Source organism: Physcomitrium patens, chromosome 23, assembly GCF_059467195.1.
Source record: "Physcomitrium patens ecotype Gransden chromosome 23, ASM5946719v1, whole genome shotgun sequence".
NCBI lineage: Eukaryota > Viridiplantae > Streptophyta > Bryopsida > Funariales > Funariaceae > Physcomitrium > Physcomitrium patens.
In genome coordinates, this window is record NC_143432.1 from 11,909,655 (window position 1) to 11,928,901 (window position 19,247).

The 19,247-nt window shown below is 30.2% G+C and overlaps 1 protein-coding gene across 2 annotated transcripts; it reads right to left on the reverse strand.

Moving 5' to 3' along the window:
- Positions 1–12,035: 12,035 nt before the first annotated feature.
- On the reverse strand, positions 12,036–16,234 carry LOC112276070 (putative sodium/metabolite cotransporter BASS3, chloroplastic). Of its 2 annotated transcripts, none has more exons than XM_024507045.3 (6): positions 15,696–16,234; positions 14,490–14,808; positions 13,921–14,311; positions 13,593–13,688; positions 12,980–13,286; positions 12,036–12,762 (listed from the first exon to the last, which is right to left on the reverse strand). In XM_024507045.3, the coding sequence occupies exons 2-6, from the start codon at positions 14,701–14,703 to the stop codon at positions 12,286–12,288; spliced, it is 1,485 nt and encodes a 494-aa protein (XP_024362813.1). In that variant the 5' UTR covers positions 14,704–14,808; positions 15,696–16,234; the 3' UTR covers positions 12,036–12,285. The 2 variants fall into 2 exon arrangements, with proteins under 2 accessions (XP_024362813.1, XP_024362812.1); XM_024507044.3 differs by having other exon boundaries at positions 14,490–14,814; positions 15,696–16,192.
- Positions 16,235–19,247: the final 3,013 nt, after the last annotated feature.

Sequence of the window (19,247 nt, forward strand, 5' to 3'; positions counted from 1 at the left end):
ATATTTTTTAAGATATTGAAGATAGCCATTGAATTATATTTAGCTTTTTATTCTTAAATTGATAGACAAATAAAATAGGTGAATCAAACTTGAGAGCTGTATTTTAGATGTATCATTAACTACTATTAAGATGATTGGATAATGTTTTTGCTATTAGAAACATTTACTTATAAAAACATAATGCATTCTTCTATTCAAAAATCATCTTTCTATATTAGTTATAATTATTATTTAATATTTAATATTTTTAATTTTATAAAAATAATAATCTTATGGCAATAAATTTAGCAGATTGTTTATTAGAATTATAAGCAAAAATTAAGATATAATTAAAGAAAATTTAAGAAAAAAAAAGATCAATATAAATACCTATCCAAATAAAAGAAAATAAAAGAAAATTCTATATTAAAAAAAAATAAGACTACTTTGTTATGCTATTAAGACTTTATCTTTGTAGTAAGGATTACTAAAGATTTAGACCATTTTAATTTCTAAAAAAATCAATCTAATAGCATATTAATTGTTCCTATCAAAGTTTATAAATATACATCTAATATTACACGTATCTTTTTTTTGAGCTATATAAGATAGTATATATATTAGAAAGTCAACAAATATTATTTTTTTATTTAAAAAATTAGATAATAATTACAGATTTGAAGGAAAAGAAATCTTAGGCTTAAGGTAGCACCAAAATGGATTAGAATATCTTGTACATAGACATGAATATAATATTATTGAATACACATGGGAGACATTAAAGAATCTTATAAATGTTGCAGAGAAGTTTGATACTTTTTATCAATAACATCTTTTAAAACCAAAATAAATAATCAAATAATTCTTTGGTATAAAACAAATGAAATTCAATAAAGATTACCTTTTAACTTCTATTATAATTTGTGGTATTATTACACATGTAGTATTGGCAAAATAAAGAATTAACAACAAGAAGTTTTGATTTTAAAATTAATATTTTTTAAGCTACAAAACAATGTATTAAGATTGTCTATACTTTAAAACAACATAACAAAGATGAATATCCTTAAGAATGAGATATTTTTTCTTGAATAGATGGAAAAATATAATATATTTGATATTACAACCTTAGAAGAAAGTTTTGATTTTAAAACTATTATTAGAAATAAAAACTATTCTTAATAGTATTTTAAGTGTTTTATTTAAAATAAGTCACAAAAGCAACAAGAAAGATATTGATAAGAGTGAAAATGGCTTCACTCTTGGATTTATATACATACTATCTAATTAAAAACTATGTGATAGAATTCCATGAGATCTTTAATATATGTATAACTTGCACCATAAGTTTTACATGTGCATTACATGGCCAACTTGTTGGTTAAGTTTTTAATGTACCAATCACCTATAAACATGTACAAAGCTAAATCCATATCTATTAAGTTTTTTAAAATCTTTTATATAAGATATGATCAAATTTTCTTACTTCTACTTATTTCTATTTAATCTCTTTAATTTAAATAAATATATATATCTTTGATATTATCTCCTCTTTTAGAATATTTTTTATAAGTAGAAATGATTATATGTCAACAAAGTCCAAAATATAATAAATTATATTTGTCATATTTTTATTTTTTGTTCTTTTTTAAGGTAGTTGATATATTTTTTTAGTCATTGATATTAAGATAAAAAGAAAAACTTAATATTTGATTAATTTTAAAACCTCTATAACTTCTTTTAAATAAAATATTTAAAAAATCATTAAGAATAATTTCTATATCTAATAATATTTTCAAACATTAAAAATCTTTTTACTTATAATACCAAATACATTATATTTTACCTTTTATTTAATTATAAATATGTCATTCTTGAAGATCTTCATCTTCACTATATTGTCTTAAAGATTGTAACAATCTCAATGCCTTGTTTTATAACTTAACAAACAGTAGTTATAAAGTTAATTTTGTTGATTGTTGATTGTTGATTTTCTATCTTTTTAATATTTCAAGGACATAAATCTCAAAAAAAGAAGATCTTAATTCATTCTTGTATCATTCAAAAAGACTAATTAATTATTCAAAGACAGTAATATATATTAAATTAGAATGTCTATTGTCAAAGATAAGAAGACTATAAAGTCTTGAAATAAGACCAAGGACTAAAAAGTTATTGAGAAGAATGAAAAAAGATTCATTCTTGCTTCTATATATTCTCTAACTAAGAGCTACATGGCAATGTTCTACACAACCTCAAACACGTCTTGATTTTGTTAGACACATGACTTAACTTGCAAGACAAGTTATTTATATGTATACAACATAGTTAGCTTATTCTACAAGCTACTAATTCATGTATCACATGGTTAATTTGTTGGCCAAGTTTCTAATCTAACAATTAACTACAAACATGCATAAAATAAAAGTAATATTTATGAAGATTTTAGAAAGCTTTACTAAAAGATATTATGAAATTAATCTATTTTTACTTACTTCTATTTAATCATATAGGTAATTATTAGAATAAATATGTATATATGTGATATATTCTTTTTTTTAAGAATGAATTCCACAAGGAGCAATCATCATATGTTGAAAAAATTGAAGATATGGCAAATTATATTTACCACATATCTTGATCATTATTTTCTTTGAAGATGGTTGATGGGTCTTTTGAGCCTTCAATAGTATCTCATATTAGGGCAAAAAGACCACCTTATGTTTGATCATTGTTGAGGCCTTTATAACTCCTTTAAAATAAAATATTTGAAATATCATCAAGAATTGTTTCTATCTTTAATAAATCATCAAACATTAAAAATATCTTTTAAGATCATGATACTAAAACACATTGTATCTTGCCATCTATTTGAGCAAGGACATGTCATTCTTGATGAACTTCATATTGATGACATTGTCTTAAAGGTTGTGACAATAGCAATGTCGTGTCCAATGATTTTGTAAAAAATAGACTAGTAGAATATGAGATGGATCTTCATAGACTCCAGTAGATGTAATTGATAAGCAATAGAATTGATTTCTTCACAAATAAGAAAAGATTCAAGCCTATAATAATCTAATTAGTCACAAAGATAAATAATCTTGATATTGCAATAAAATAGCCATACCTTACTATCCACATTGAATTGTAGTTGTTCTTTATAGTAGATATTGGCATTGATCTTTTCTTATTTTTAAGCTTCTCTTAATTGCACCTTCATTATTGTATGTTGCTCTAACAAAGAATTTTCTAAATCTTCGACTATAAGATAATAAATTTTTGAAAAGTCAAAAGTATCAAGTTGTAGATAATAATCATAATTGATAAAAAAAAGTATTTTTTTAACAAAAGAATGTATCAAATTATTATATGTAAAATTTTTTAATTGCAAAAGATTTGTCTAATCATCTTAATGATAGTTGATAGTACACTTCAAATATTCATTTGTTCCATTTATCCATTAGTTTAATGATGAAAAAATGAAGAGAGCTTTGTATCCACCTTAAGAATCTTGAAAAAGGTTTTTTTAAATCTTAATATAAATTGAGTCCCCTCATCTAATATAATATCTTTGGGCAATCTAACATAGGGATAAATATTGTCAAAAAAAAGCTTAGATATTTTTTTATCTATGATAGATTTTAAACATTGCATAGAATATACCATCTTAATAAAACAATTTACTATCACAAACATAAAATCATACAAATCTGAAATTAATAGATCTATAATAAAATCCATAGAAACAAAAGACTGTGGTTGTTCTAAAATAGGTAATTATTGAAGAAGTCTATAAGATCAATGTCAAAGAGTTTTTAATCTTTAACAAATATTACATGATTATATAAAGTGTTTAACTATCTCTCACATTTGAGGCCACCAAAAATCTCTTGATATTAGCTCCAAAGTCTTATTGTATTCAAAATAACCGATTGCTAAAAAGTTATGATGAATTTGATAAATACGTAATTGTGCTTTGTCTTTTGGAATATATAATTATCCTTAAAATATAATAGATTATTTTTAAATTTAAATTTAAAATTATTATGAGACTTAAAAGAATTATTCTTAATATCATGAATAAAAAAATCAAGGGACATACTTAATTGAATTTGCTTGACAAAGATTGAATCAACAATCAATGTTGATTTTATTGCTTAAAGATGAAAATGCTCTAGCTTCAAGTAAATTATTCCTTATTCATCAAAAGTTATATTTCCTTATTTTGATGTAAGATAATAATGTCTAAAAAAGACATTTGACAAACCTTGATATTTTTTGAGTTGATAAGTGAACTTGAAAACAAATATTGATAAAGACATACTCCAATAAACTTGGCAATAATTCAAAACACATGCATATATGAAATACTTGAGGTTTTTATTATTTATATATACAATAACTAAATTCGAGGTCCTTTCTAGATAGTGACGTTAGTTTTAAAATGAATCTATGATTGCAAGAAGTTCTTTATTATAGATCTCATAGTTAATCTTAATTGCTAAAAATTTCTTGAAATAAAAAGCTATTAGATGGAGTTGTCATCTATTGCTATTTGTGATAGTATTGCACTCAAAACAAAGTTTGATGCATTTGTTATTATGATAAATGCCTTGGAAAAATAAACCTAATATAAGATTGGTTCAAAAATAAATTCCTTCTTTAAAGCATCAAATGATGCTCTAGCTTCTTTACTCTACTTAAGTTAATCTTTATATGTCAAACATATAAGTAGCATTGCTAACTATTTCATGGATATCATAGTTAATTTTTTCTATTGAAAATTTCTTGGAATTAAAATCTATTGGATAGAGTTTATCATCTACTCTCATTTATAACAAAACAATATATATAGCAAAGTTTGATGCATTTTTTTCTATGAATAATTCTTTGAAAAAATTAATGTAATACAAAATTGGTGCAAAAATAAATGCTATCTTCAAGGTTTTTAAAGATATTTCAACTTCTTTATCCCACTTAAGTTTATCTTTATATATTAGTTGTATAAGAGGAGTCCCAATTTGAGAAAAGTTCTTGATGAAAATCTTGTAATAATTAGCAAAGCTCAAAAATCATTATTGTTCTTCCAATCTCTCAATCTATAATAATCTAGAATTTTTTTAGATCCATCATTAGTCCTTCATTGGAAATAATGTATTCTAAAAAGTCAACTTGAGTAGTATAGAATGCACACTTTTCTAGCTTGGCATATTATCTTATATCTTTAAGTTTTTGTAACACATAACAAAGATGAACTACATGATCTTCTACATTCTTAAAGTAGATTAAGATGTTTTCCAAATAAAAAATAAAACAATTGTCAAGAAATTCACAAAAGAAATCATTTATTAGATATTGAAAAGTAATTGGTACATTAATAAGTCCAAAAGACATGATATTATATTCAAAATATCCATATTTAATTTAAAAAGTAGTTTTCTATTCATTTCTTCTTTTGATGCATACTAGGTTGTATGCTCTTTGTAGATCTATTTTTGTATGGATCTTTGTTTGATTAAATTAATCAAAAAGACTTACAATCAAACATAAGAAATATTTATTTTTTATAGTGATTTTGTTAAGTCCTTGATAGTCTACGCACATTTGTAAAGATCCATCTTTTTTCTTCATAAATAAGATAGAAGCTTGTGCTTGAGATTTTGAATTGCATATAAAAATTTTAGCTAAGTTTTCATCAATGTATTCTTTTAATGCAGCCAATTTATTTTGCAATAAGCGATAGATTGGTTTGAAAGGTCATTGAGCTTCTTCTTGCAAATCAATTAAACAATCATAAGATCGATGCTTTAGAAGAATATTTACATTCTTCTTTTAAAAAAATATCTTAAAAATATTAGTATTATCTAAAAATATTACTTTATGTCTTTCTACCATAAAAAAATGGACATAGCATCTATAGAAAAACATGACCTTTCTTTTGTGGCATGCATGAAAGCTCTTGTACCTATCAATAAGGATTAAGATATATTAAACTCATATATTTCTACTTGATTAACAAGATTTTGGATTCAACTACCAAAACAATTAAGACTATAAAAAATCCAATCTATTTGAAGGTTATATTTTTTTAACCATGATAATCCTAAAATAATTGGATTGAAGGGAGATCTTATCACATTAAATATTACTATGCTATTATGATCTTTAATTGTTACATCTAAAGAAAAAATCTCATGGATAATATTTCTATAAGATAACAAATAACTATCTATAACTTCTAAATATATAGATTTAATTTTCTTAATTAAAATTATTTTTTATTTTTTGACAAAGATTTCATCTATAAAACAAGTTAAGACTCTTGAATCTAATTATACAAAGACTTTGTGATTTTTAGGTCCTAACTATACATCTATTATAAAATAAGATGAGAGATTTGAAGGAAAAATAATATCTTTATTAGATGTTGTATGTGATTCTAGCTGCATAATGTTCTATTACATGTTGTCTTATTTGGAATTGTATTGGGCATTTGGTTGTGGAAGGTGGCATTGTGTTTTACAAGTATCCTAGAATCCTAATATGTTTCATCCTTACAAGAAGAATACAATTCGAATTTTGATTCAAAAGTCCATAAATCCAATACAAAGTAGTCAAAAAAAACTCTTTTTATCAATCTCAATCATACATAAACTCAAATTGCCTTGTTACTTTCATAATTAGGTAATTCTAATTTTCTTTGAAAACCTTAATCTTAATTAATAAATTTTAGCAAATTTTAGCTCTTAATCTAATCATCCACTTAGAGCAAAATTTTGCATAAAAATACCACTATAAGTCTTTTGTGTGCTCAATAAGAATTCTTCTCAATCCAATTTATAGATCATGAAAAAATGCCCAAAAATCATGTTGATGTTACTTGGCCACCAACTTGAAGGTTGATACAAATGTTTTAGCAGTGATTTCTCTTTCTCCAAATATTAGCATTAATTCAAAATTGGTGTATAGCTTGATCTTCAAGTCTTCTAATACCATGCCAAATTTCACCTTGATTCCACTAGTAGATCTTTAAATATCATAGAAACCCTATCCAACCCCAAACTGCCAACTTCTAATACTTTCTTGTACTAAAACCCAGATATCTCTCAAATGCACTATTATATTTTTACAAATTTTTACATACACTTAGGACATTCAATTAATTAATCACTTTCAAATTTTGAACTATAGATGTGATACAAATTTTATAAACTAGCGAAGAATACTAACCCTAATTATATTGCATAAATTCCAAGTTGCCAATATAATTCTTGATTTTGAATAACAATTGCTAAGTCCAAAAAAACTCTATAAAAAAGTCTTATAATCCTAGAACAAGCTCTAAGCTAACTCACAAATCCTAATTATTGATCTTTGAATAAAAATCCTATATTGCCTTAGGTCTTTATTTTAAAGACTGGAGGTTTGATTTTGATCATGTGTCTTTAAATCTCATTTTACTAATTTCTTTAAATCTCATTTTATTAATTTATAGTCTTTCTAAGTGTGAGTATAAAATTCACTCTTCAACCCAAATTACAAGATGGCTTCAATTAAGAATTGCTTGTAATTGGTGGTGTGAAGTAGAAGTAGCAAGAATAAGAACAAAAGGAGAAAAATACAAAAAAAAACAAATGAAACAAGTACCATCAAGCAATTGTATACTATAAATCTAGTCATAGTCTGTTCACTAAATTTTTATTTAATAAAAAGTAAAAAATAAAAGTAAAAAATATATTTTTAATAAATAAAATCTTTTATCTTTTCAATAGTATAAGAAAAATATAAATCCAAGTTACTATGAATAAATTATGAAGGTTTAAAAATAATAAGTAAATAAATAAAAAATTAAATAAATAAAATTTTACCTCAAAGATAACTTGCTTAAGAGATCAAGAGTTCGAGCCTCACGAAGGCTCGAAAGTAGTATATATGAATTCCTAAAAGAGGCCATGAGGTCTTATTCTTATCTTCCTAACTACCTTCAAGGTGCTGCAACCTATATGGAACTTGTGTACCTCCCTTCTTATAAAGACTCTACCAGCTACTGGTCCTCCTATTTTCTACTAGTAAAATCCATAATTTTGTATTTTTGACTTCACCATGGTGTTTAAAAACACCAAATTAGCCTAAAAACCTTTCAAGGCTTTTAAATCTTACTCCATTTCTTCATAATGGCTCCCGAAGTAATAAAACTTATTTTTACCAAAGTCTTGGAAATTACTCTAAAAATTCCTAAATAAATTCTAAATAAATTATAAATAAATTTTAAAAATTCCTATAATGGTTTTTTAATAATAATATCAGTTGAAGGCTATAATTTCCTACCTCAATGATTTTTATATTAATAAAATAAATTTAAATCTACTATAAATCCTACTTTCTATATAACTAACTTAAAAGACATGAGGTTCTTTTTCATGCTTCTTCTAATTACTAATTAACATTTATATTTTTTTTTATAAATAATATGTATAGATAAAAGGCCAATATAAATATTGATCTTAATAAATATCTTTCAATGTTCAATAATAAGTAAAACAAATACCAAACCAACTAAGATAATTGCCTCTAAGACTTATTAAGACTCCAATTCTACAACTAATATTCTAATTTTCTATTTGTCTAAAGATTCTTATACTATTTACCATATATTGTGGTTTTAAGCACTCTAAATGCATCTTTTTATTCTAAAACAACTAGTGAGTCAATTTGATGACTTATACTAAGGCAATAAAAGAGTCTCTACAACTTAGAAGATAAAATTATTAACCAACCATTAACCTACTAACTATTAAGACAAAAAAATAAACTAAGAGACTTTTAGAAAAGCCATATTTAAATATATTCAATTATTATTGAGCCAAGATAATTAGATACTAATAAGAAATTCATTTTTGATTATATTTTTACCATATAATTGTATTGTATTACGACAATAGTTTCTATTGTAGTTGAAAAAACTTATTTTCTGATATATTAAATTTTTTGGCAATTGTGCTCCTCATTTTGTAATTGCATTGCTATTTTAGATAATATCAAGCAATATATTTAGCTTTTCTACAATATAAACATAAATTATCTTGACAATATAAAATCTTTTTTTACTTTGTAAGTAATTTAAAATATTTTATATTAATGTCTATTCGTTTCAAACTTAATGAATAAGTTTCTAAAAATGTAGGAGCTACAATTATTACTTTACTTGTCCTCTTTAGTCAAGTATTTGTTCTTGATATCTTTCAATTAATCAATTGTCACATGCAATATCTTAAGCACTAAATTATTTTAAAGATTTTGCTTTTGGCATTATCAACAATAAGTCTTTGATGTTATTCTTTAATCCATATTGAAATTAATTGATAAGGGATTTATCATTCTAATCCACATTGTAAGCAAGGTTTTGGAATTCACTAGCATATATGGTGGCTGACAATAATCCATATCATTAAGATAAGAATTTAATCTGTGGTACTTTTTTTCAATCACTTTTTCTGAATGTGGCTAAGAACACTTCTAGAAATGAATTCAAATCATAAAAGAGTTGTAAATCCTTTTCTATCAAAAGTATAAACAAAGAGAGAGCACTTTCAGATAAAAATATGCCTATGAATCTAACTTGAGTAAATCCATCAAAGTATTGGAAGGAATGCAACCTTAGATAGAGCTTGATTTTTTGTAAAATTTCTTAAAATTTTGATCTTGTTCCATCAAACTTCTCGAGAAAACTAATCCTTGTCCCTATCATACTTGTAGAAGCAAAACTTTTCGGATTTGGTTATGAGGTCAATTTATTTGCTCCCTTCAACTATACAACTTTTTGATGTAGACTTTGAAGTTCTTTCATATGTATAGGATTAGAGTTTTCATGGTTGACGTTGATGATGCATGAAATTTTCATCCTAATAGTGTTAACAAGTTTGTGAAGATCTGCAATAGTTGCAAATCTATTCTAACTTTTGCTAAGTATAGCATCTATGATTTTTTCTTGCATTTCAAACAACTTAACAAATCTATGAGTCAAATTAGAAGAAGATAATATGCAACTTTTAATATCAAATGAAAATTTCTACAAAGAAAGATAATCTACTTTCTTTAAGGAAAAAAGTCAATGTTAGAAAATTAAATATTTTATTTAAAGGTGGATAATCTGCAATCTTTAAAATATAATAATAGAAGTAAGATAATCCTATTACTTCTAAAATAAGATAAGAATAATAAGTTAGCACTCTTATGAAATTATCAAGGACATGAATCTCAATGAAAGAAAATCTCAATTTATTCTTGTGCCACTCAAAAAGATTAGAAAATCATTCAAAGATGGTAATATATATTGAATTAGAATAGCTATTGCCAAAGACAAAAAGACTAGAAATTCTTGAAACAAAACTAAGGACCTTCATAGATATTTGAGTTGATCTTTTGTTGTTTTTGAGCTTCTTTTAATTATGCCTTTATTATTGCATGCAACTTTCATAAATAATTTGTGAAATTTTTTGCTATAGAATTAATAAATTTTAAGAAGTCAAAAGTATCAAGTTGTGAATAATAACTATATTTAATATATATATATATATATATATATATATATTGAATAAAAAAATATATAATGTTTTGGATTTTTTAAAAAATAATTAATAATCAATCTTAATTTCATTTCTTAAAGATGAACTGCATTGATTCCAAATAAAAAAATTATTATTGATTAAAATATATATTTCTTTTTTTTGGTATGATATAAGAATCCTAAAAATGGCATTTAACAAACCTTGTTGTTTTTTTAGTTGATGAGTAATCTTAAATCCAAATCTTAAAAAAGACATGCTCTAACAAGCTTAGCAACAATTTAAATCATATTTTGACATGAAATATTTAAAATTCTTGTGATCTGAATAAACAATCACTAGACTAAAAAAGCCTTCCATATAATGGTGCAATTCCTCAAAGAATACTCTCAAATAAGAGTGCACCTACAAATACAACTTAAATAAATCCAGCCATGTATTTAAAAGGATCTAATATTAAATAGAACTTGACTTATTGTAGTAATCTTCAAAAAATTTGAAAATTAGAATGCTTCTTAATGAAGCAAAACTATTTAGAATTTATATTGTGATTGTCTACTAGTATAAACACACTATTAATACCATAATCATAATTTTAAACTTTGTAGGAGCAAGCCACATAGAAAAACCTCCACACAAAGACTTCATTTGTCTATTACAAAATATGCATGGTAGAAACACAAAGATGATTTTTGTGTTTCTACCATACCACATGCTTTAGTAATGTATCCCTAAAAACCTTTAAATTATCAACACATGTGGTGTTTTGGCCATTTGAAATCTATTGAAAAGCTCTATACAATGGTTATGGAGAAAAGAGTATAAATGAAACCTTACAAATATAAGTCAAACCGGAGACAAAGCAAGAATTATAAACATATTGTAGACATGTTAAACAAATTATAGGAGCAAGTCATATGAGATTTGCATCATGACATGATAATTGAATTATACATTATATGAATGTATTATGTAATGGTAAACATTGTCATAAAAAGTAAAAAAATATTTTGATTTTGATAAAAAAAAATAAAATAAAATAAAATAGAATGCAATGAAGAAAATAACTTTCAAAAAATTGAAAAATAGGTTGTTTTACAAGTTATAGAAAACCAGATAATTATAAACCATGAATGGTGAATTTGTTTCAAACATTGTAGATTATGATTACCCAAAAGCTTGGAAAATGCAAAGCACAATTAGCTGCTTATTTGTACTCTCCATCTTTAAAATTCAAGCATAATGGTAAGCAAAATCAACTACAGTATGAACCCAACTTCCAAAGTTTGCTTCTGATTACCAATTTGCAACACATACCTAATCATGCCGTAAAAAAACCTCATACAACCCTTGAACTTGTCTGAAGCATGCAATATAATGCCTCAAGGCAGGTCTGTAATAGTTCTTCAGCCTCAAAGGAACAGCACCAAAATAGTTGAAAAAAGTGAACCTAAAAAATAATGGCTACTGCCAAAGTAATAGCTAAAATTCACCAAGCAGGAAAAAATATTGCAAGAAAGCAATATATATATATATATATATACATTGTCAGTTGGACAATATAACTTGTTAACTAAAAAATAAGCTTTATAATACAAATACTGATAGTACTATTTGAGTTGCATAGTGATTTATAAATTTACAAGGATAATACCAACTTGGCATATCAATCTCTCTTTCAAAAATCCTCCTTTCCACCCTACACCACCATTTGTGGTATATTGAAGCATCAGGCTTTTCAGGCATATGATACACCTCCGTTCAGTACTTTCTTCATGTCACGAATCTCATGCCCTTTTCCCCAAAATGACGCAAGTGACAAACCCATTGTGGCCATCACTACTACTGAGCACGCAGGAGGAACTGCATGACTTCCTCCTAGAAACTGTGTCGCCAAAAGCATTGCCAAAGTAGAGCTTTGCATGCCTGTACACAGACTTATTGTTCGTGAAACCTTCTCATCTTGCTTCCAGAATGGCAATCTCGGGATCCAGTACCCTAGAACAAATGCACCAATGTGAAACGCCAGCACAGGGAACAAGAGGCGAAACCCTTCCATAGATACAATGCGACTTCTGTTCAAGGCCAATGGACTTCCGATGCACAGAGATGTGCACACCATGGCCATCAGAGGCATAAAAGTCCGTATTTTGTCCACGAAGCCTTTGGCATATGTATTCAAACTAAGACCAAGCACAATGGGGAGGATCACAACCTGCAAGTCACAGCATCGATAATGAGTTTCCGGCAGTCTCTATTCGCAAATTAACTAGTTCAGTGTGAAAATACGTTGCAGCGTCACTTTCACATGCTCCCAGATGTAAAGGATTAAAGCTAAACCTGACTGAAGACAAAGACCAAATTTACTCCACACCCAGGCTCTGAAACTTGTGTCCTCCCAAAATTCAAGATATGATGGATATCCGTATTACCTGGAGGATAGATTTGCCCATGGCAATGATGTCCACTGGCACAACAGATCCGATCAGAAGCTTAGTCAGGAGAGGAGTAATAATCACAGACGTAACTGTGGTCAAACTTGTTAAGATGATGCTCAAGGCAACATCCCCTTCACTTAAGAAAGCAGCATAACTCGAGAGTTGAGCCCCAGCGACGCAAGATGTAAGAATCAATCCTGATGAGAATGCTGGAGAAACGCTGAAAGCTGCGCACACCAGAAGTCCTAAAAGAGGCTTCACCATGTACTGAGACATATACCCTACGAGCACAGGAAGAGGCCTGCACAATCAAAGAGAGAACTAAGTACAGAAATAACATACATCAAGAAAGCCATGATTCAGCCGATTAGAACGCTTTTAATTCCGCATCGTTCGTTCACTTATAACTATAAAGTAAGCTTAAGCAGATCAACTGCACATTCTTGCTTGCATCCTCCTTGCTTAGAGCACTTAACAAAATCGAATGTAGCCGATGAGAAAAAAGTAGTTCAAAAAGAATGCGATACTTTCTCCTGAGATTTATACTACTAAAAGTACACCAAAAGATCACCAGGCGGGGGGGGGATAAGTATACGAAATACTAAACCTTTTGAGTACTAGAGTAAAATCGGAAACAGAGAGCTGCACCCCAATTGAGAGCATTATTCCTCCAAGAGCTGGGGCGTAGTAGTCTTTACTAACCCTGAAAATAAATAAATAAACAGCAGTAGGGTAAGCCCCACAACGTGAAGGAGCAAGTAGAGCCAAAATACACAGGGATCGAAAGACATCTAGCTAATGCTAAGAGTGAAACCTCAAGATAAAGAAACGTTTTTACTATCTGCCCAGAACAACAATCGAACCACCACTACATGTATCAGGAGCCTAACATGCCCTGATCAATAGAAGTATGGCCCCCTTTGATCGATACTTACCAAGCAAAAGAAGCAGGCTGTGTCAATGCAGATACTGCGGTTGCTAATACAACATAGGGGAGCAGTTGCGATAATGACTTCGTAACATCAACTTTTTGGCCCCTCTTGTCACGCTTGACTTTGATGCCAAATGACGCCAGAGAGACATTCCCTTCTCTTATGTAAGTGCCAACTCTTCCTTTGTGTCGTGCTCTGCGGATCTCGATGGTACCCTCTTGCTGCCCCTCGTAAGAAGTAGAAGTGGCTGGCTTTTGAGATGAAGGCCCAAGAGGTTTGTGTCCATCCTCGTTCCCTTGGGAACTACCACCATTAACATTCAGGTGGCGCTTGATTTTCTCACAAGGTTGTTTGTTATGAGTTAATTTGCCCTTGTCTCCAGAAGATCCTTTACCTGTTGAATAGAAAAAGCATAGATATACATGTTAAAACCTCCACCATTTTCTCTCACTTAGCAGCTGAAATTATCTGACTTGCAAAATTGGTCGGCATATGATCAAAATGTCGTAGAATCTGCCATATGCAAAAAGGAACTGAGTCAATTTCGTAAAAAAAGGTGATTAGGTACTGACATTGAGTACTAGAATACAAAACGTGATGGAATAGTGTTATGCGCCTGATGCTTCCAGAGCTCAAGAAAACATGCTTCGGGAAGGTTGAGCCAAGAAAAACACAGCTGCCCCTGGACGGTAAGCCCTTGACCAAACCTTCGGGAGGCGTAGGAGGCTCACGTAGTGATGTAACACTACGGATGTTATGTACATAATTCGCAAGATTAGCAGCCATTGCTTGAGACCACAACTACGCCCTCGAGGTTTTAACAAGGTGCATCAATAATCTGAGAGGCACTCTACAAAATTTCACATCTACACGATGCCCATAACTTTCCAACTGTTCCTGCAAACAGTCAACAAAGACGGATCAGATGATTTACGAATTCATCACCATCCTTTGTATAACCACATCAAAGAGCAGCTCAAAAACATTAACTAGCCATGTTGAAAAGTGCTCCTCACAAAAAGCCAAATGACCGTAGAGGATGCTTGCAAATTGAAGAAAAGAATCCATTAAAAGACTCTAAATCACTCACATCCCCATGTGAACAGGGGTCTTATTTTCAAGACTCTATTCGCACTGTAGCAAAAGTGCATTACATTTTGTCTGACATTTCGCAATGTGTACACACTTGCACATGCCCGAGGCTGGAGGATATGAGAATCTCATCTTCAATCAGATTTTGAGACGGGGACACAGCTACACGAGTGTAGCACACTGCTCAGCACAAAGTGGCATAGGTACGAGTGCCTTCAAGATAAACAAAAAAAAAAAAAAAAAAAAAAAAACAGCTGAACTAAACTCGAGGTTGAGAACCCCATAAGTGTAAGACGGAGAGCGCTGCATCCAAGGCTAAGGATGCTATGGGGTAAAAAGAGGACATAAAAAACGAATATATTCACATATATGTATATATATATATATATATATATATATATAGATATATCCAAAAAAGAATAACAGCTTGCGGGTTACAGCCACTGAATTTACCCAATTCTACCGACCCATCAACGAACACCACGCATCGGATGGAGAAATGGAGATGCCAGTGAGAGAGACGAAATAAAAGAAACACACCAGGCAATAAGCTCGACAGTAAAGAAGACCAAGACTGCGTTTGCTAAACAAAGCATTCGAGAGCTTATTGACCTCCGTCCTCACTCACAGGCGCCAAGCAAGCAATTCACAGTGAGGCCAAGTTCACGCCAAAAGTGAGCACTCACCACAAAATTTCCCCATGAGCTCGACCCCGGGCTGTTACAAACACAGCTTCATGGACATGCCGAATGTCATGAAACTCGGCTGCAGTTTCTGTACAAAAGCGTGCTCCAACTAAGAAGCCAGGACTGATTCAATCAGAGCAGGAAGGAAATTTGTCTACACAGAGAGAGAGAGAGAGAGAGAGAGAGAGAGCCAAGAGCAACCCACAAGATTAACTCTAAAATCCACCGTAATTTCTCCACCCAAAACTGTCTCTAATCTCCTCCTCCAAACTTCCTAAGCATCTCCACTACCTCTGGTACCAATGTAGCCACCAAGAAAAGAATCCGAGGCCCCTCACACGCGACGAACGCTCTCTCGCTCTCTCAAGCGAGATCCTGCAATGGACACCGACAGCTCGAGGAGTAGGCTCTGGAACTCGCGCCGCGGTCCATGAACAACACTGGCGTAGAGTAGAGCACCTCTGTACAAGCCAGATCCCGCTCCAGGCCCCGGTCCAGCGAGAGCGAAACAAGCTCTCACCGGGACCTCGAGCTCCAACATAAACTAAATTGTCGAAGCCGCAATTGGCAACGCATTTCCACCCTCGAGGGAGACGACGTATACCGTCCCTGGGTATATGTATCTACATTTGTATTTCTATATTTGGACGAACTTGTTTACGGATTGGGTTGGCTTAGGGCTCCCATGCTCTTAGGGCTCCCCTGGAAATGTTGTGCTTGCTGAATCAATTCGTTCCTGATGAGAATGTTGGCTTGAATATTCTTAAGCCAGTAAACACAGCAAACTTGAGCTTGTGCTTCATACTCATGTATAGAATACTGAGACAGTAACACTCTACATGTTCATTGATTATGTCTATACGTTTGGATGTGATAAGTTTTTTGTGGTTATATGCTTGTAAAGTGTAAATTTGTTCTTTTTACTACATATGGATATTACATACACATGTACGAATTCTTTCTTTTCTGTATACTAATATTACTAATGTTTGTCCCTCGTGATTTTACTTAAACTGATATTCTTATTTTTTATTCTGGGTAATTATTTCCAGCCTCATAATAATTTACTATTTGGCTGTGTTCGATTGGCTCTTGAAGAAAGAATATTTTTAATGAACTCATTACGGAAGGTACCATTGTTAATTCACTGGTCCAGAGAGGCAGTGGATGGTGTATATTTGCCACACATTGTTGACTTCATCTGTCAGGATACGAGTTTACTTTGAACAAAGTGCAATGGTTTAAACTCCTCCAGATGCTACAAATAATACATAATCAAATTGCACGTTTCCAATAACAAGAGAAAACAATGCTCCTGCCCTCGAAACTTCAATTTTGATTGTCAAGTGTGCCAAAGAGTATTCTACGCAGTTACAGTCACTACGCATCTGTATCCAAAGACTAATTTGTAGCTTGGCTTTAAATGAATATTTTAGGAGAGCAAATGTATACCGAGGGCCCACACTAAATCAAATGGTTTATAAAAGTAGTATAACACCTCATTCAATCATTAGTACTACGGACTGGACCGGGGGCGGGAATAGGGTCCACAATCGGAACCGGCCCAAGGGCGGAGTCAAATAGTCCACGCCCTGCAAAATTCACCTCTAAATCGGATGGATGTAAAAGACGAGCCGTCGACGTGAAAAGACAAAAGGCGTAAGTAAAACACAGAGAGGAGCAATCTCAGCCGCTGTTCACAGATCGCCACTCCCATCTTTCTGGAACGAGAAAGTTATTTGCGGACGTGTGGAAGAGGTGATAAGGTGGAGTTCTCGGTCCACTCGTTGGCGCCTCCCGGCGGGTACCCCTTGCGAAAGCCCAGCGCACCACATCAGAACTCCATGGGAACAACTCAGAGGTTCCAAATGTTCAAATTGAATATGCTGTGTTCACGGGCTTTTGCATGTGGGTGTGGTGAGTTTTCAATAATAAAATTAATAGACATACAGGACGATGTGAGCCAAAGGCATATGGGTCACCAGCTGGTCATTTTTGTTTGCTCCCACCATTCAATGGTCTCATGGATGGAGTCTCACCCCTTGAAAGAAAGTTTGGAGAATCTACTGTGTGGATGAGATATGGTGAAATTGAGACAATAATCATGGATTAAAGCGGAATGGTGTGCAAGTCCATCAAGTGTGACATCTACTTATGGTCTAATTGAATGTTAATTTATTTATTTTTGTTTTACTTGTAATATGAAATTATGGGAATGAAATTTACAACCATGAATGTTTTTACTTGAAGGTCTTTATTTTATTTTATTTTATTTTGGTTGTTTTCATTGTACATATTATGAGTGTTTTGTGTGTTTTAGTCTATTGTTGATATGTTGATTGCTAGGTTCATTACTAAATATGTCCACTTGAGGTTGGGAATGAGTCATTGAATAATAAATAAAATTCCATGAGGTACATCAATATATATATATATATATATATATATATATGTGTGTGTGTGTGTGTGTGTGTGTGCACTCAGTCATTCACTTACATATAATGTGTCCTGGAAATTGTAAGTGCAGTAAGGGTGCATTTGGTTGCATATTTTCATTTCTTTAGGTGTTCTTGATCCAAACAAAAGCCCAATGCTACTGCAGCAAAACACGAATAAGTAAACACACACTAGTTTCAAAGGATTCCAAAACACATTCACACAAATGAATTTTTTTTTTTTTTTTTTTTTTTTTTTTTTCATTGTTATTTTTTGTATATTGAATTATCATTTGTGAAAAGAAAAAATTGTAGTAAAAGTTATTGTAAAGTTGGTTACTAGGCCAAAGAAAACTATTTTAATAATATAATAAGGTTAGCATGACATGTGTATAATCAAATAACTAGAGGATACAACTTTTCTCTAGAAGAAAGAGGAAGTTTAGAAATTCAGACATGCACATTATTAACAATTTACATTAAATAAACCTAACTCATTCTTCAAGTTTTTTCACCAATTATTACATAAAATAATTTGCCATATTACAGTCATTATTTTAGTATCATTTGCAATAATAATATAAAAAATATTAGGTTTGAAAAAAAAAAAAAAAAATGATCATAAAGTAGATCTCTATTTATTCAATCATATATAAACTTCTTGTAATGGAACTTATTGATATAGTTTTCCTTTCCTTTTTTTCTTGAGGAAAAATAATGCATAAATGAATGGAAGATAGCACCTAGTGTGTTTTGTGATGCACCACATGATATATCATAGGCTTGCAACTTAGAAACCTGTGTTACCACCATCATTGGGTAAAGGCAAACTAAAGCAAGGCAACTTTGCTTTATTAAAATAATAATACTAATGATTAGAGCAAACCCAAAGTTGTACAAGTTCCCATACAAATGAAGCAAAAACTGAACAAAGTGAGATTTCTTTGTTGGAAATTTCTCCTGAAAAGTCAACCTCAAAACTTACCTTTTGAATACTTTCTTAATTTTTAAAAACATGTATATATTCTTTGACTTCATGATGGGGAGGTTTATTGTTTATCATTATTCAGTTCCAAAAGGCTCATATAACCCACATGAAATTGTTTTGCATTGTATT

What these genes read in the sequence shown, in the direction of transcription:
- LOC112276070 (XM_024507045.3), bottom strand. Translation starts at nt 14,703, where the DNA reads ATGGCTGCTAATCTTGCGAATTATGTACATAACATCCGTAGTGTTACA. An exon ending in TTTACTCTAGTACTCAAAAG is followed by an intron (nt 13,287 to 13,592) that starts GTTTAGTATTTC and finishes TTGATTGTGCAG; the next exon opens with GCCTCTTCCTGTGCTCGTAG. An exon ending in TGGGCAAATCTATCCTCCAG is followed by an intron (nt 12,763 to 12,979) that starts GTAATACGGATA and finishes TGTGACTTGCAG; the next exon opens with GTTGTGATCCTCCCCATTGT.